At 55.3% G+C, this 19,014-nt stretch overlaps 1 protein-coding gene across 9 annotated transcripts in view; it reads right to left on the bottom strand.

Annotated features, from left to right (window-relative positions):
• The window catches only part of CACNA1A (calcium voltage-gated channel subunit alpha1 A), a 172,058-nt gene that overhangs the window by 34,654 nt on the left and 118,390 nt on the right, over positions 1–19,014 (bottom strand). For 8 of the 9 annotated variants that reach the window (XM_034792254.1, XM_034792246.1, XM_034792250.1 and 5 more), the window contains 11 exons: positions 17,248–17,347; positions 16,600–16,760; positions 15,052–15,192; positions 14,217–14,418; positions 13,094–13,258; positions 12,740–12,850; positions 11,116–11,199; positions 3,710–3,826; positions 1,476–1,541; positions 1,123–1,223; positions 548–698 (listed from right to left, as the gene is read on the bottom strand). In XM_034792254.1, coding sequence (XP_034648145.1) covers positions 548–698; positions 1,123–1,223; positions 1,476–1,541; positions 3,710–3,826; positions 11,116–11,199; positions 12,740–12,850; positions 13,094–13,258; positions 14,217–14,418; positions 15,052–15,192; positions 16,600–16,760; positions 17,248–17,347 — 1,399 coding nt within the window. The remainder of the gene's footprint in view (positions 1–547; positions 699–1,122; positions 1,224–1,475; positions 1,542–3,709; positions 3,827–11,115; positions 11,200–12,739; positions 12,851–13,093; positions 13,259–14,216; positions 14,419–15,051; positions 15,193–16,599; positions 16,761–17,247; positions 17,348–19,014) is intronic. The other variant, XM_034792252.1, reaches the window with a different exon arrangement.

Raw genomic sequence — 19,014 nt, 5'->3', positions numbered from 1 at the left:
AACCCAGGGGTGAAATCCTGCAGTCCTTGCCACGGCGGGGCTCCGAGCGCTCCAACGCCTCCTCTTTCCGTGTGTCTCTCGCTCACGTTTTCGGTCATTCTCCCACTCCACATCTTTTCTTTACTCGTGCAGCACACACATGCCACTATGCACACACCTGTCATCATACACTGCGTACACACACGCCAATGTGCACACGCGTGTACTCACGCAGCACGTGCACACACATGCCAATGGGCATATACATCCGCACACATCTGCTCACATGCAAACCCACACGTACAAGTCATCACACACAACTCGTGCATGTGCCATTATGCACGCACATATACACGTGAACACAACTCCCCCAGGCGCGCACAGAGCACTCACACCAATGTGCACACACCTACAAATAGCCTCACAGCTCATACACGCAGCATGCACACATGCTAAGCCACACATAACGCACACCCAGCTCACGCATGCCGCACACGCCAGCACACTCACGACTCCGGCGGCGCACGTGCGCCCTTGCTGCTCCCTGCCCAGCTCCCCGCAGACTCACCAGGAAGGAGCAGAGGAAAATGAAGGAGACAAAATAAAAATAGGCGAACTCGTTGCCACACTCGTGCTCCTTGATGCCCGAGTTCTCGTCGCAGGGTTTCCCGCTCAGACAGGCCAGCATGATCTCGTGCCAGGCCTCACCAGTGGCGCTCCTGCAGCCGCACAGAGAGGGAGGGGGACACGTGTTGGGAAGGCAGGGCAGGGCGGGGGGAGCAACCCAGGCAGCTCTGTCCCAGTCCCTCAGCACCTGGGTGCCAGGAATGACGCTTGGCACGTCTGCAGCATCATTCAGCCTAAAGCGCTTCCAGGGATGTTTTTTTTCCAGCTGTTTATACTCGGATCCTTCACCTGGCGCTGAGGTGCAGCCACCTCTGGGGTGGGGCTGTTTATACTTGGATCCCCCACCTGGCGCTGAGGTGCAGCTACCTCTGGGGTGGGGCTTGGGGGCTAATTACCAGCTGGACAACCCATTGCATTAGCGCAAGGTATCCCAGGAGGTCAGTTTCCTTGCAATTGTAGTGGGGATGGGACCTGGAACTCTGCTCACTCCAGCTTCTGCCAGGGACAGGGTCTCACCTAAACAGAAGCATGAGGGCCTGGAAGAAGGTGCGGAAGTTGTTGTGTTCTGTGATAGCCGAGTCCTCCTCTTCGTCTTCGATGCCAATGTTACCGAAGACCTGCAAAGGCAGAGGGCCCTCAGACAGCAATGGGGATGGGGCCTCATCTCTCCCCTGCAGACAGCCTGCTCCCGCACCCAGACACAGCATGACATGCCTGGTTTGGAGCCCAGTACAGTCCTGACCCCCATGTGTGCGGAGGATTCACTCCCAATCCAAGGCACTAGTGCTGGGACTCCCACGCCCAGACTCCGCACCGCCTGTGACAGTGTCCTGCCCCCACTCCCCCGAGCTGGCCTGCCTGGCACTCACCTGCATGCCGATGATGGCGTAGATGAAGAAGAGCATGGCAATCAGCAGACAGACATAGGGAAGGGCCTAGGGAGAGAAGTAGAGCAGGGCACGTCACTCATAGGGGGCTTTAAACCTTGTGCCCCGCCAGGCTAATAGCTTCCCCCTGTACTAGGCCAGCGGCTGCTTCTCCATTTAATGAAGCAAAATCCACCTCACACCCCTCATGTGCACCATTGGCTGGATCGCAGGGGGAGCATGCTGGGAGCTTCTCTCCTTGCTGTGTCTCCTCCAGCACTCAGCATGTGGAAGGCACAGACGGGGAAGAGACCTGCCACCACAGCAACCCCGACCCAATCCACAGCCTACTGAAACCAGAGGAAGGCTGTCATTGCTTCACCAGGGCCAGGGGAGTCAGCAACGGAGGTGGGAATAGAACCTGGATGCCACCCTGCTGAGACACTTTGAGATAGAAAGATAGATAGATAGAGGGGGTGGATGGGGATAGATAGATAGATAGATAGATAGATAGATAGATAGATAGATAGAGGGGGTGGATGGGGATAGATAGATAGATAGATAGATAGATAGATAGATAGATAGAAGGGGTGGATGGGGATAGATAGATAGAAGGGGTGGATGGGGATAGATAGATAGATAGAGGGGGTGGATGGGGTAGATAGATAGATAGATAGAAGGGGTGGATGGGGATAGATAGATAGATAGATAGAGGGGGTGGATGGGGATAGATAGATAGAGGGGGGGGTGTCTGGGTAGGGCTACCATATGTCCGGCTTTTCGGTCTATAAATAGCCGTCCGGGGGGGATTTTTAAAAATCTAAAAATGTCCGGGATTTCCCCCCGGTCGGCTATTTATAGACAGAAAAGCGGCGGCCAAGCGCCGCTGGGCACCCAAAGCCCCTTCCCGGCTCCCCCCATCCCCTGCAGCGTTACCACGCCGTCCGGTCCTGCAGCTGTCTTCCCCCTGCCCCCCTCCCCTGAACGCTCTGCCACCTGCTCCTCCCCCTCCCCTGCTTCCCGCGAATCAGATCTTCCCGGGAAGTCTGAAAAGAAGCAGGAGGAGGCAGCAGGTAAGCTGGGGCAGGGGGGGCGCGAAGAGGAGAGCTCTGGGGAGACGCGGCCCTGACCGAGCGGCTCCCTCCGGCCTGGGCTGAGCGGCGGCCCCAGCAGCTCCGGCCCGGTTCCAGCCCCAGCGGCGGCGGCCCTGGTTCCGGCCGAGCGCGCCGGCCCAGTCCCGGCCGAGCACCTCCGGCCCGGCCCCAAGCCCCGCAACCCCGGCCGGAGTGCAGCCCGATTCCTGGGCTCTTTAAAGCTGGTCCTGGTCAGGGGAGGGGGGGGGGGGTGTCAGGGGGTCTATCAGGGGGGTAGGGGTGTGGAGAGGAGTTGGGACAGTCAGGGACAGGGAGCAGGGGGGGTTAGATGGGTCGGGAGTTCTGGGGGGGCTGTCAGGGCGGCAGGGGTGTGGAGAGGGATCGAGGCAGGCAGCAGAGGGGGTTGGATGGGTCAGGAGTTCTGGGGGTCCTGTCAAGGGGCGGGGAGCAGTTGGATAGGGCATGGGAGTCCCCGGGGGTCTGTCTGGGGGCAGGGGTGTGAATATGGGGTGGGGGTGTGGATAAGGGTCGGGGCAGTCAGGGGACAGGTAGGGTCGTAGGGGGTTCTCGGGAGGGGGCAGTCAGGGGACAAGAAGCAGGGCGGCTTAGATGGGGGTGGGGTCCTAGGGGGCAGTTAGTGGCAGGGGTCCCAGGAGGGGGCAGTCAGGGGACAAGGAGCGGGGGGGGGGGTTGGGGGTTCTGAGGGGGGCAATCAGGGGGTGGGAAGTGGGAGGGAGTGGATGGGGGCGGGGCAGGGGCGGGGCTAGAGCAGGGCTCCTCCCCCCCAGTGTCCTCTTTTTTGCTTGTGGAAATATGGTAACCCTATGTCTGGGGATAGATAGAGAGATAGATAGATAGATGTGTATGGGGATAGATAGATAGATAGATGTGAATGGGGACGGACGGATGGAAGGGTGTGTATGGGATGGCTGGATAGACAGAGTACAAGTGGATGGATGGGTTTCTATGGGGATGGACAGAAAGAGATAGACAGAGGGGGCTGTATGGGGACAAACAGACGGATATGGAATCAATACATCTTCAGAGCCAAGGGTCCAGCCCGCATACGCTAAAGCCTGGGCAGTCACGACGGGTCAGTCGCTGGGTTCCTGGCCCCCGGCCCAGCCCCCCGGCCCCAGTCACCTTGAAGGACTGGACGAAGGTCCACAGCAGGATGCGGATGGTGTAGCCCTGACGCAGGAGTTTGATGAGGCGGGCAGCACGGAAGAGCCGCAGGAAGCTCAGGTTGATGAAGTTGTTCTGAGGGGATGAAGGGAAGGAGAGGTGAGCGCTGCCTGTGGGCGCAAGCGGGGAGATCCCCACCCCCAGGGGAGACGGCCCTGGCCGTGGGCCTGAATCCACGCAGCACCGCAGGGGAACGACCCAGGGAAACATCAACTCCACGCACATGATTAACCCACCAACTCACAACTAAAACAAAATACACGGAGAACTCAATAAAGTGGTAATAAAATAATAACAACACCATCAATTGTGATCATTCTTAGCCATGAATAGCAACTGTTTATAACAACCAATCATACCAATTATTATTATTCACCATGCCATTAATTAATAACTAATGATTAATAGCAGCAATGCATAATATTAATAAATAATAGATAAATTAATATAATACATAATCCTATTAATAATTGTTATAAGATAAATAAATGATAATGCATAGTATTATTAAACCAATGATATAACCAATAATACCACTGATAAATAATAAATGATATTGCAATGCATATTAATAAATAATAGTAATATAACACATACTGTTAATATAAACAATACCAAATAATGATAATTATAATACACAATAAATAAAGATAATGATTATAATGCATTAGATGCTATTAAGAATAAAATGAATGTTAATGAATTAATAGTGTTGTTAATAATTTAATATAAATAAATGATAAATAATATTAATACAAATAATGATACTCAACCATGACAATGAATGATAACACTATTAACAAATCACAGCATGGAAGCCACCCAACAATCTCCACCCACCAGCCATCCCTGAAAAGGGGGAAACGAACATGAAGGAAACGAACAAGCCGGGCTCATCCAATTGGGAACTCAATGGTTATTCGTCAATATCAGGGTTATATATTTTTAACTATCCCAACAACCAAATGCACTGATATTTTCTGACACAAGCAGGTAGAGCATTGTGGGGTCACATCACACATGTACTATGCACACACAACCAGAGAGAATTAAAGCAGGACAAGTGCCGGGAGAGGGGGAGTCCGGGGTGGGAAGGTATCTGGGGACTTGCAATATGTTACAGATCGCATGTGATGATTGGGACCTCAAATGCATCTGTCTCTGTGCACCCAACAGCCACGCTGGGATGCTCCCTGGAATAACTTCTTGAGGCTGGTGGAGTGGGAGCGGGGCTCACCCTATAGGCACGGACGACATTCAGTGGGGTTTTGCTCCAAGGGATGGGGAGGGGAGGGCCAAGAGACTGGGAAGCTCCACTCGTCCTGTTGGTTTCACGAAGATGCATTTTGGACCCCTCACCCCCCAGGAGGGGATGGCATGTGGCTTCTGGGACCGGGCAAAGCGGGGTAGGCGCTGGAGTTCCCCTGGGCACTGGCTGCTGGAGTAGGGCAGTTCTGCCTGGCTCGCTGGGCCGGAGTTCCCGTTAATCGGTGGCATGCAGCTCCGAGGTTAACCTCAGGCCACCAACCTTTGCCCCCTTGTGGTCACCCCGCCTTTTCTAAGAGACAAATTCGCTCCTGGCACATGGACTCCGTTCTGGTTCGGATCTGGGGTCTGTTTGGCAGATCCATTGCAGACCCGGCGTCAGCTGTGAAGTTCTGACCTCGAGCCCAAGGACTCCCCTTCCCTCTGCCAATCAATGCACAAGTCAGAAGTGGGGCTGGGATCCCAGCTCCTCCGGCACAGCACAGCACTCGCCCAGGATCCAGGGTTCTAATCCCACTCTGGAAATTAAAGGACTTGGCTCCTACACCCAATGCTGTGATTCCAGCCTGGATCAGTCTGATCCCTTCTCTCCACATCCAGAGGGCAGGCGGGACAAATGCAGCAATGGGGCTGGATTGGGCATACAGGGGCGGAAGGTGAAGGTACTCGACACACGGGGTGTACAGGGGCCTTGCCTTGGTGCTGCCTAATGGGGAATTCCCAAGAGCACAGCTGGACAGCATTCTCCTGCTGTCTGTGGGAAGCCCTGCCGGGCAAGAAGAAACCCCTTTATTTCCAGGGAGCAGCTGTGTAGCTGCACAACACTCACCCCGGGACTCGTGCAACTGCACAGCAGACATCACAAGACGTATGTGGCCACACAACACGCATCACAGGACTCATGTACAGCCGCACAACACATGCCACGGCACTCTTGTGTAATCTCATGACCCAGGCCAGGTGATCCTTGTGCAACAGCCAAACGTGCCAGAAGAAGCTTGTGCAATCGCACAATGCGAGCCACAAGACTTGTGCTGCCACACAACATGCACCACCAGGGCTCCGTACCCAACACATCCCATGTGACTTACAATTGCACAGACCAGGCCACGTGACTTGTACACAACATAGCCCAGAGACCCTTGTGTAGTTACACAATGCACAGCAGGGAACTCCTGTGTAGTTAACACCAGGTCCAAGGGCCTGGCTGTATAATTACCCAACCGATACCATGGAGCTGCTGTGTAACTACACAATATACATTACAGGCCAATGCACCAACCCATGGTTCCCTGTATGTGGGCACTTCTCTCCAGTCCCCCCCTGCTCGGACATGGGGAGGTCTGCCTGTTCCCTGGCGTGTGTTCCCAGAAGCTGTGAGCCATCCCTCCAAGGAGTGAGTGTAACATACGGACTCTGGGGGGGAGCATGCGTCAGCACCCTCTGGGGCAGTGGCGGCAACACCGATTTATCAGCCTCCCAAACCGACTGAGAAATCGAACAGCGAGACTCATGCGGGAGCATGGAACAAAAAGGCCCCCCACCTCTGCAGAGAGAGAGAGAGAGAGAGAGAGAGAGGGAGAAATGGGGTGGGGGGAATGGAGAAGGGAGGGGATCGTCCATCGTCCCACCCAGGAAGCGCCTCCAATAGTCTCAGCTCCTTTCCACCCTCCTCTCCGCACCTTTGCCCCCTTCTCCCCTCTCTTGGATCTTATGTCTGAGTGAAACTACAGGGTCCCTCCCCTTCAGCCCTTGCCCCCTACGCCGCTTGGTTAATCCCAGAGGACGCAAAGCAGAGTTGTTGACCTGGTTTCAAGCTTGCCCCAGACGCTCCCCTCTGGTAGGGCTCAGTCCAGGTCCTGCTGGGATGGGGGGCGGGGTCTGTGTCACGCATGGCAAAGATGGCAGCCCCTCGCGGTAGCCAGGCAGAGGGGCCATGGAGAGAGCACTCCCCTCTTGCTGCTAGCGGGCACCCTGCCAAGGTGGCAGACGGGTGCTGTAGGAGTGTGAGGCTTGCCCGGCTGTTGACAGGGAACCCAAGGGTACTTTAAACTCTGAGGCAAACTCAGCCCTCTAGGGCTCTGGGGAGGGGAGAGTGGTGGGGAACAACAGCAGCAGGGCACGGGGGGAGGGAGAGCATGTGCTAGCGTTAGGGTGGGGTCTGGAGGCGGGGGAGGGAAACCCCTAGCGAGGGCACGCACGGTATGTACACGCACGGATCTGCGTGTGAACGTGTGTGAGGTGCGTGTGCAGGCAGCGGTGCATGAGTGGGGATGGGGGGGGAATAAGTGTGTGTGTGTGTGTGGGGGTGCATGCCCGGGGGTGGTGTCCACGTGTGACGGATGTGTGTATAGGAGGCCATTTCCATGTGCACACGTGGGGCCCAGGCAGGCATAGGCCCTTCTTTGCTCCTTCCTGGTTTCCGTCTCCCCTGCCCACCCTGCACTGCCTCTCAACCAACAGCGATGGGGGGAGCAGGTCCTGCAGCTGTCGGCTGCTCTCTACTGAGGCCGCGTTTCCCTCTTGGTTCCTTCTTCCCTCTGGGCTCGTGATCCCAGCCCCCAACCCTCAGAGGGTCAGAGCCGGGTCCCCGAGTCCTCAGCTAGCGGTAGACCTGAGCCGATCCCGGGTGCAGACAGAGGGAGAGGTGAGAAGCCTGCTACATAACCTGGGGACCTGCTGTCCCCACTCTGTGCACCCACTGGGATCTCCCCAGGATCCCTCGATCTGGAGATCCATCCGTCCACCTGGGGTCTATCCCTTGGCCCACCCACATCTCTCCATCTACCTGAGACTCCAGCCAACCCTTTCTCAGGAGAGCATCCCCTGGATCTGGGGGATCTCTCGCCCTCCGACTCAGTGCCACCCCGCAGTTTGTTACACACCATATCACTCGGCCTCCACTAGGCCCTTTGAACAGAAAGACAAGTACAGAGACTTTTTCTTGTTTGCTGCTTTGTTTCAAAGATACTTACATCTGGAGGAAAGAAGAAGGGAGAGAGGAAGGAAGGAAGGAAGGAAGAGAGAAAAGAGAGCAGGCTAGTCGGCTAGCTGCAGGCAGTTCCCAGCGCAGTAACTCATGCAATGCAGAGATGAGAGAGTGCTCTTAGATAATGCATTTAGGCTTCAGAAAGATATTCAACCAACCAGATTCTAGATGTAGATGTTGAGATGAATAGGAAGAGAGGAGTTGGGGGCAGAGGGAGAAATTTGAGGGGGGTGTTTGGTGTCACAGGTTGATTGGCAACCAGCGTAATATACAGAGATGGAGCGACAGATTGAGGACGGGGTGTTTTGTCATGGGGGTGGCGGTGGGAGGCGGGGGAAGTTCAGAAATATTAGTTGGCATGGATACACAGACCGATTCATAGATGGACACATGGATTTTTCATAGTGCATTTTGATTGGATGACATTTTCAGAGGGCGTCGCCCCAAAATAGCACAGTATAAAGAGACAGCATGGAAAGAAGATAAGACAAGAGAGACAGTCATTATAGAGAGCACACAGCATGAGGCAGGAGAGTCCCAACCCACCCGCACGGGGCAGCGCCAGCACCCAGCCCCGCTCCCCTGCCTGCCGAGGGGCCGCTCTGATGCAAGGGAGCAAAGGGCGTGGGTTCTCCCCGGCACTCGGGACCATGCCCTCCGGTGCAGACCCAAGCATCCAGCCTCCATGGCTTTGCCACCTCAGGCGGAGGTCTTCATCCTCGCGGCTCCTCCCTCCCCCGACCCTGGGAGGTGGGTCAGGAAACTGAGGCACAGAGAGGGGAAGAGATGCCCCCAAGATCAGACAGCAAGTCAGTGGCAAAGCTGGGATGAGAACCCAGGAGTCCTAGTTTCCAGCCCTGTCCTCCCAGGTACGAGGCTCTTCTGCCTTCTCGGGGGCTATCAGCCCTATCCACACAGTTCCACTGGGCCGAAGGGTCTCCAGGGGCCTGCAGGTTCTTGGTTATTTCTGAAGGAAGGGCCCCTATGCCGTGTTCCCTGTCCCCGCCAGCCCTCCAGAATTTGCACTGCCGCGGAGCTCTCCTGCCAGTTTGGGTCCATTGCGTTTGCATGGTACAGGCCATCGAGGTCAAGAGCAAGTAGAGAAGGCAAAGTCGTGCAAGGGGCCAGCCCCTGACGTAGGCATCACCAGTCGCATGCAATGGCCTGGCAGGGCGAGGAGAGGCCTTCAAAAGGGACTTGTGTGCTGGGCTGGACTGGCAAACGTCCACCCACCGGCAAACTTCACTCCTTTGCTGCCAGGTCCTGGCCCCTCGTTCTGCCTGCCTCTGGGATCCCATTGGATCTGCCAGCCTCCTCCTATCCCCAGACCCACAGACCAGGAGAATCCAAACCCCACAAGTGCCGGGAAGCAAAGACCCCATTTTGGTAGAGACAAGCGCCAGGGCAGGCTAGGTGGCGTCTGAATGTGGGTGGGCAGACAGGTGTGGGAGACGCCAAGGGGCGTGACTTACACTCCTTTTGCACATCCACTGACTACTGTGTCTTGCCCACTCAAGGGGTTGGAAGGCAGCTCTCGGAAGATAGTAAGACCATTTAGAGTAGCTTCACTGAGATCAGGATCTGGGTCTCTGTCACCAGGGGATCCCGGGAGGGATAGGCCTTGCCTGGGATCAGAGTCGGGACACCCGAGCTCTATCCCCAGTGCTGGGGGTGTGGCCTAGTGCTTACAGCAGGAAGGAAGAGAGGTTTAGGACACCTGGGTTCCCAGCCACTGGGTGGGAGGGAGCGTATCCTAGTGATTACAGGAGGAGACTGGGAGGGAGGTCTTCTGGGTACTATTCCCAGCTCTGCCACTGGCTCCCTCTGTGACCTTGGGTGACTCACTGCCCTGCGCTGTGCCTCAGTTTCCCCATCTGTAAAACGAGGGATAATTATACTGACCCCATCCTGGAGGATTAATTAACACTGGGGGAACGGCTCTCCAGGCGCTAGTTGGTGGCAGAGATGGAGGAGACCTGCTAGATCATTCAGTTTGTCTCCTCAACCCACCCAGGGCTGTTTCCTGCAGTTCTATACCAGTTAGATCGCAGGCATTGTCCCCGCCCATCTCCTGTACCTGGCTGCCACCCGCCCCCTACACCACACAGACTCCCCTCAAGTTTGCCCAAGGTATTTTCTCCATTACGTTCACTCCACAAACACGATGATTCCCAGTCACCCCAGGAGAGGTCCCTTGCCCACTGCCCTGAGTTTGGGCTGGCTGAGTTCTCTCCAGGTGGGATGTGAACTCTGCCATTGGTGGCTACCAAGGGGTGAGGGCCTGAGCAGTAGGCTTTCTGCTGAGGGCGATGGCCCAGTTCAAATCCAACTGTCAGTAACATGTCTAGCGCCCATGTGTGTGTATCTGGGACTGTTCTCCTGCCTCCTGGGGAATGTCCCAGCGCTTCTTTCGGTTTTCTCTGTCTCTAGTTTCCAGGGCCAGGCTCTGCTCTCAGTTTCACCTGTGCAAATTCGGCATCACTCCAATGAACACTGAAAAGTGACTCTGGATTTACACCAGCATACTGACCCCCAGTGGAGTGATTCTGGATTTACACCAGCATACTGACCTCCAGTGGAGTGATTCTGGATTTACACTGGCATAGCTACCCCCAGTAGAGTGACTCCGGATTTACACCGGCATACTGACCCCCAGTGGAGTGACTCTGGATTTACACCGGCATACTGACCCCCAGTGGAGTGACTCTGGATTTACACCGGCATGCCTACCCCAGTGGAGTGTCTTGGGATATGGCATGCGAGATCAGAACCTGGCCCCTGAATCCATTTCAGGTGGGCAGGAACGCCCAGCTGGGTTTGGTTTTGACTCCATCTGCCTTGGCTTGGTCCCTCAGCACTTGGGGTTGTCCCCAGAAGAAGAATTCTTGGGCCTCCTCATATAGAAAGTGCCTGGCTCTCTTCTCCCCATGGCGGCTATCTGGGATGACACCGAATATGGCTCCAACCCAGCTGTCTCCCTCGCCCAGCATCTGTCCTTCCTTGGGGCTAGGTGCAATGGGGTAAAAGCCCCTGCAGTGCCCCCCTCTGGCAAGCGTCCCCCTCTGCTTAAGCTAAGGCCATAAGAGAGGAGGCGGTGTTTCGAACTTACCCCAAACTCTGTCACTAAGATGTCTGTGATGCTACCCAGAACTGTGACAAAATCAAAGATATTCCAGGCATCACGGAAATAATTCTATAAAGAAAAACAAAAACAAAGGACGAAAAGGAACAGCAACACAGCAGCAAACATTCAACGACATTCACGACGGAAGCAACAGCAACGAGAACAGAGAGTCACCCCCCGACCCCAGCCCCATCTCCTCCCTGCCCCCAGTGCCCTGACCCCGGGAGAGCGAGGCCCAGGTTACCTTTTCGGTGAGCTCCAATGGATCTGGCAGGCAAGAGGGGAGGGGGTCGAAAGGGTTAATTTAAAGGAGCGGTGGGGGTATTTCTTGGCACCTTGAAATGATTCTGGGGTGGTGGGTGTGAACGGGGCCTGATGCTGTTCTCAGTTACCCGTGGGAATGACGATGGTGCAAAGACTGTGGTGTTACGCTGCTGTGTCATTGGTGTAAGGGCCAGACCAAAACTCCACTGAGATCAGTGCGAACCTCTCCACTGATTTCAAGGGGCTCTGGATCAGGACCCACCTATGAGGAGAATCAGGCCCAGGATCTCTGGCCCCCAGTATCAATCAGCTAAACCCAGGGGGATGCCCCCTCCCCCTCCAAAACTTTGGAAAAGTGCCCCCACCCTAGGCCCAATCAGAATGGACAGTTAGATGGACATTTAAAATGAAAGAATAAAACACACAGGACCAGAATATGTTACTGTTGCTGGGATCTTCCCGGCCAAGGGACAGAAGCATGTCCTTGGCTGGATTCCCCGAGCTGGAGAAGAAATCACAGCCCTCTCCCACCCAGCCAGAGCCACCAGTCACCGAGCTGTCCATAGCTCTGTTGAGCAAGCCCCCAATGGAGAAATGAACCCAGCACAGCAAACACAAGGAATTATGAGAAAACAGCCCCGTTAAAATAAGGGAATGGGGCAAGATCAAAAATCAGCCACATTTTCTGGGGGAGAGTCATTCTCTTTTTTTCCCTTTCTCCATCTATCAGCGTCTGCTCTCCCTGCCAGACCAGCTTGTGCTGCTCCTCCAATCCAGCCTCTTAACCTCCCTGAGCGCCCCTCTCACTCTCGGCTCCTGCCTGAATGGAAGCCCAGATCCCTCTGTGTGGGATGGAGTCAGTTCCTTGCCCCGAGCACCTGCACCAATGGTGGGAGCCTCAAACCCCCAGGGATCTTCAGTGAGCCATGAATGGAGATTGGACTCCTTCATGTCCCTCGGGGAGCAGATGCTAACGGACCTTACTCGTGGGACATTTCTCCTGTAGCCCCTCTTTATTTTGCTCCCCATAATCCTCATTATAGTTTCCTGAACCACCCAGAACAACCTCCCCCCTTCCCCGAGCTGGGGTCACCTTACGAAGTGCTTGGAGATGCCTTCAACAATCACCTCTTAGTTGCCAGTTGGCAAGATGTTCTTACGCTCCCTCCCAGGACGTGGGGGGGGGAAGAGTGTCAAATCCCCACCTGGTAAAGGGGGGAGGGCGGGGCACGGGGTTGGAAGAACAGGTGGGGAATCCCATCCTGCTGAAGGAGCCGGGTTCTGTCTTTGATTTCCATGGTAACACCCCATGCTCCCTAGTGGAATTGACTGTGGAGACACTTACCAGCACCCCAAAGGCCATGATCTTCAGCAGACACTCCAGGGAAAATAACGAAGTGAAGACGTGGTTGAACATCTTTAGCACGTCCTCATAAGCAGTTGAGGCCTTGTCGAACTAAAGGCAAGAGAAGAGAGAGCAAAAAATCAGCCCCACGGGAGAGGCCAGGTCCCCAGACCACAGATCGGCCCCATGAGAAGGGACAGGTCCCCAGGCCACACATCGGCCCCACGGGATCGGGGGGGATGGGGGACATGCCAGCTATGCAGGAGGGGCCCATGACTGCTCTGCCAGGCATGGTACAGCCGGCATCTCATACCCTGGTCAATACTGCCCCAGTCCCGCAAGGGAGTCGCTCACCTTCATCATTAAGACAATGGTGTTGAGGGCGATCATGGCCATGATGGTGTACTCGAAGGGTGGCGACACCACGAACTGCCACATGCGGTACTGAAAGCTCTGCTTGTTCTGAGGCATGTGCCGGGTCAGGGGCTTGGCACTGATGGCAAAGTCGATGCAGGCTCTCTGCGGAGAGGACAGACACAGCCACTAGAGCGGGAGGCGAGGGAGGGGCTCATGGCCACCAGCTTCAGGATGGGGGGGGGGGGCGGAGGATACAGGGGCAGCCCAGGCCAAGAGACTCTGAACTGGCCGAACCCCATGCGTGAAGGACAGCTCGAGCTGCCCTGCTCTAACACGTCTCCGACCCCTTCGTGGTGGGTCAGAGGACGCTCTCTGGCCTGTGTGAAGGGGGAGATCAGTGTAGATGATCGTAACAGGGCCAGCGTAAATCATCATTTCTCCCATGAAGTGAATGGAGAGTTACACCAGCTGGCGACATGACCCTATGCACTGGTCATCATGGGGACCGCCCCAGCTCTCTGAACTCAAGCCCCCCCGTTCTTCAGGCCACCTGAAAGCTCAGCAGCCCCTGGTTTCCTGTGGCCCCGTAGGGAAGCTCCTTGCAAACCGCTGGCCTTTCTCCGGTGCCCCCATGCCCTGATTCACAGATGCTACGGCCAGAAGGGACCCTGCTGTGACCTTCCTGTCCAACCCGGGTTACCCCTGTGCAGCTGCTGCAGTTCTCGCTGGGGATTTGAACCGACACTCTCTAGCACCAGAAGCAGGAGCCAGACCCGTCCCACCAAGCCAACCGAACTGGGAAGCTGAGGCACGGAGAGGGGAAGAGACTTGCCCAGGGTCACCCAGGGAACTGGGAACAGAGCTTGCAGGGGGCAATGGGGGAGCTCTCCCGAGCGGCTCAGTGGTGTAATCTGGCCTTGAGCCCTTCCAGGCAGCACATCAGCACTGGGGGAACAGCCTGAATTCCTTCCCGCATGACGGTCCCAGGCCCTGCAGCAGGGGCTCCAGGGCATGCCACGCTGCTAATGGCGAGATGCATGGCGGCTGGGGCGTGGCCGCTGGGAGCTGCTGTTGGGGAGGCAGGGACAGAGCGGCGTGGACCCCCTGACTCGGGCTGCACCTCGTTCTTCTCCAGGCTGTATTCCTCCATCATCTTATCCCCCTGCTCCTGAAACGTGATGATGATCAAGGCCACGAAAATGTTCACAAAGAAAAACGGGAAGACCACGAAGTAGACGACGTAGAAGATGGACATCTCCATACGATAGCCGGGGCTGGGGCCCTGGTTCTCATACGTGGCGTCCACCGAGTGTTTGAGGACTCTGCAGTGGGGAAGGAAGGAAGGTGGAAAGGGAGAAAGAGGGAAATAAGAAAGGGCGGGAGAGAGACAAATAGCTGCAAGGAGGACTCAGTTCAGGCCCAATAGAAATTCTCATCCCCAACTAGGTTCATGCTGTGCTAATCCCCTGGTCATATGGATGAGGAAAATGCAGCCTAGAGGGTGCAAGGGCAGGATCTTCATCTGGTGTAACTCAGCACAGCTTCCATGAAGCTATGCGTCTACACCAGCTAAGGAGTTGGCCCAACGGTCACACAGAGCTGGGAACAGAACCCAAGAGTCCTGAAGCTCAGTCATGTGCCCGTCTTTCCTTTTCCCCCACGCCTCACAAAAAGCTTTACAAAGGTGAGGGGCGACCACTCTCCCCATTTTACAGAGGGGGAAACTGAGGCATGGAGAGGGGAGGTGACATGCTCAGGGTCACCCAGCAGGCCAGTGGCAGAGCTGGGAACAGAACCCAGGTCTGTTGAGTCACAGTCTGGTGCGCTAGTCATTACGCCTCACTGCTTCAGGCTGAAACAGCGACATTCAGCTGTGACCTAAGCGAGGCTTCGCCCCAGATCTCAGAGAGGAAAGGGTTAACCCTCGCTGGCCCGTCCCTGGGGCAGCTCCTTACTGCGGCCAGCCTTCCCCCGTGGACACAGTGAAGAGAGTCAGGAGGGCCCACAGCACGTTGTCGTAGTGGAACTCGTATTTCTTCCACTCCCGGCTCTGGGCTTTCACTTCGTTGTCCTTCTCATAGACCAGGTACTCGCCCCTGGGGATGAACAGACACCGTCAGCTGGACAGCCAGGAGGGCTGGGGCACAGCATGGGCTCCGAAGGCCAGCTCCTGACCTCACGGGCTTGGGAGCAGATCCTGAGTGACTCTGGCGTCAGGCTGGCTGGGGGCTCGATTCTGCTCCTGTTCGTGCTGGCTTCACGTTTGTGTAATGCCACTGCAGCAACTGCTGATCGACACCCCCGTCAGCGAGTAGGGACTCGGAGCCTTTGCCGTGGGCTCAGTTCTCCACCACGCCTGAGCAGAGCTGGGGAGCAGTGGGGTGTGGGAGGGCTGACAGGGACCCGATCACTGCAGTCTGACCCCCAGCCACCTGGCCCAGGGTAACTGAACCTGCAGGAGGCAGCTTTAGCTCAGATCACTGGTACCAGGTCTTAAAAGGCAAAAGGGCGCGCGCTCCATGACGCCCCCTTCCCTCCCCTTCCCTATGTCAACTGGGCCAGAGGGAACTCTGCAGGGGCACTCTCTGGCTGTTTTCAGATCACTCTGTACGTCCCATAATCCACCCCACTGACTTTAGGGCCTGATTCTGATCGAATTTTCTCCAGTGTCAATAAGCGTCACTTTACTGAATCCTGGAAACTACCCCAGAGCGAGAGGAGAATCAGGCCGCTAGCGTCAGAACTGCTGACCCATCTGGGGCCTCTCACCCTGATGTAAATCAGAAATAGCCCCACGGATGCCAATGGATCAATACCAATTCACACCATCAAAGGAACTGGCCCCATTGACTCCACTGCCGCTATGGCCAATTTACACCAGCTGGGGAGTTACCCAGGTGTCACACTGGCGTATGTGAGAGAAGCCAGTCATTGTAATTTCTACCCCATTCCTTACAGACCTGCTGTGAATCTCCACCTACCCAAGAGTCACGGGGCAAAGAAAGCTGCCAAGAGGGACAGGATAACAGTAAGCAGGTGGGAGTCACTCTAAGGGAGCATAGGAACGCCAGTGCAAACTCATAGAATATCAGGGTTGGAAGGGACTGCAGGAGGTCATCTAGTCCAACCCCCTGCTCAACGCAGGACCGATCCCCAGACAGATTTTTTCCCCAGATCCCTAAGTGGCCCCCTCAAGGCTTGAACTCACAACCACAGGGTTAGCAGGCCAATGCTCAAACCACTGAGCTATCCCTCCCCCCTCAATGCTAAGTGAGCAGAGGGTGAGGTCCAGGGAATGGGTCAGGCCCCACCTCTGCATGGGGTGCCACCTTTGTGCAGCTAGGCTACCCTCCAAGCGATCACAGGAGCTTTGCACCGCGCCCCGGAGGCCAAGCGGGAGAAGCGAGGCCGCCTGCCGAGAAGGTGCTGGGGAAGCGCGAGGAGGCCAGGGACGGGCTGGGTCATGGCCAGGTGCTGAGAGACAGAGGAAGGTGTCTCCGTACCTACAGTCCTTCTCAAACTCCTTGGACTCATCCGTGCAGTAGAAGAACTTGCCCTTGAAGAGCTGGACGGCCACCACGGCGAAGATGAACATGAAGAGCATGTAGACGATGAGGATGTTGAGGACGTTTTTGAGAGAGTTCACCACGCAGTCAAAGACAGCCTGGAAAGGACAGGGAGCCCAGTCAGGACGGCAGAGTCCAGACTAAACTTGCTCCACCCTCGAGTCCCACTTGGTCTGGCCCCATCTCCACAGAGCCAGAAAACAGCCCCTTTCCCAAGCATGGTGCTCTCCAGTCAGGTCCACCTGGGCCTTTAGGAACTGGCTGCCTATTTCTGAGGGGTTAAATCCCCAGAGATTAGCCTCACTGAGGTCACAGAGCAAGGGCGTGCCAGAGTTGGGGATAAAATTCAGGAGTCCTGGTTTTCAGGTCCCCTGCTTTACCTCACGAGACCTCCCAGAATCAAGAACAGAACCCAGGAGTTCTGACTCTGCACTAACAACTAGAGGCCACTCCTTCCCATAGCTGGGAACAGACCCCAATCTCCTGTCTCCCTTTTCTGACCCCCCACCTGATCCCGCAAACCCCTGCCACTCCCCTCAGGCAGCCACAACCCCTTTATGTGCCCTCAACCATCCCTGCACCTACCTTGAGCTTTGGCAATCGCTTGATGGTTTTCAGGGGCCTGAGGACGCGGAGGACACGCAATGATTTGATGGTGTTAATGTCCTTCCCTTTGCTGCTGCCTCTGTAGAGACACGTTGGGTGGGGGTGGGAGAACGGGGAGAGAGAGAGGCGATGAGGCCCAGGCCCCTTGTGCCATTCTAAACACAGGGTTCTTCACTGAGGTCCATTCCCTTGGGCGTGGGGCACCCACCTGTTGGTGGGAGACTCTGGGTTACTGGGTCACTCCCAAGTGACTCATCTACCAGCCTGGGCCATCCCTTCTCTCTCCTCCTCACCTCTTGCACTCATCATCAGCCATTAGGAGGTGCTGTTATCACACACCACTAACCTGGCCCTTTTCTCACTGTCCTGGAAAAGGTGGCGCTCAAGAACTAATCTATATATTTGATGTAGTCTGTCTCTCCACCTATGTATCTGCAGTTTCTACCTATCCATGCATCCATGGACCCATCCATCCATCCATTCTACCTACCTACCTATCTATAGTGTCTTTCCATCCATCCACTCTACCTACCTATCTATAGTGTCTTTCCATCCATCCACTCTACCTACCTATCTATAGTGTCTTTCCATCCATCCATCCATCCATCCACTCTACCTACCTACCTATCTATAGTGTCTTTCCATCCATCCATCCATCCATCCATTCTACCTACCTATCTATGGTGTCTTTCCATCCATCCATCCATCCATCCACTCTACCTATCTATAGTGTCTTTCCATCCATCCACTCTACCTACCTACCTATCTATAGTGTCTTCCCATCCGTCCATCCACAGATCCATCCATCCATCCACTCTACCTACCTATCTATAGTGTCTTTCCATCCATCCACTCTACCTATCTATGGTGTCTTCCCATCCGTCCATCCATCCACTCTACCTATCTATAGTGTCTTTCCATCCATCCACTCTACCTATCTATGGTGTCTTCCCATCCGTCCATCCACAGATCCATCCATCCATCCACTCTACCTACCTATCTATCTATGGTATCTTTCCATCCATCCACTCTACCTATCTATGGTGTCTTCCCATCCATCCATCCACAGATCCATCCATCCATCCACTCTACCTACCTACCTATCTATGGTCTTTCCATCCATCCATCCATCCATCCACGGATCCATCCATTCATCCACTCTACCTACCTACCTATGGTGTCTTCCCATCCATCCATGGATCCATCCTGTCTACCTACCTACCTATGATGTCCTTCCATCCATCCACTCTACCTACCTATCTTTGGTGTCTTTCCATCCATGGATGCATCCATCCATCCACTCTACCTACCGACCTATCCATCCATCCATGGATCTGTCCAGCCATCCACTCTACCTATCTACCTATGATGTCATTCCATCCATCCATGGACAGACCCCGTGGTTCTCTCTGGCTGCCTACCTCCCAGTCTGTGCTGGTTGGCATCACCCTAAGTGCTGGTCCACAGTGAGCAGCCTTGACCACACAAATCCCACAGCTGCAGGGAGTGTAGAGTGATTTACGTTTGCCCAACTGATGGGTGGCATCCAGGACTGAGGATCACCTCCACTCCAGCACCCCACCAGAAAGAAAATCCTGACTCCTACTAGAAAAACCCATGTAGTTCATCCTCACTGGGACGTCGTCATTCAATGCTGAAATGCCACAGTCTGAACAACCACCTCGTTCTTTGTCTTAGAAGTAATTTCCACAGAGCCAGCAGCACTTACCAAACTGTGATTTGCAG

Source organism: Trachemys scripta, chromosome 16 (genome assembly GCF_013100865.1).
Source record: "Trachemys scripta elegans isolate TJP31775 chromosome 16, CAS_Tse_1.0, whole genome shotgun sequence".
Lineage (NCBI taxonomy): Eukaryota > Metazoa > Chordata > Testudines > Emydidae > Trachemys > Trachemys scripta.
Note: the sequence above shows the minus strand (reverse complement) of the source record. Positions and strands in the feature narration are given on the sequence as shown.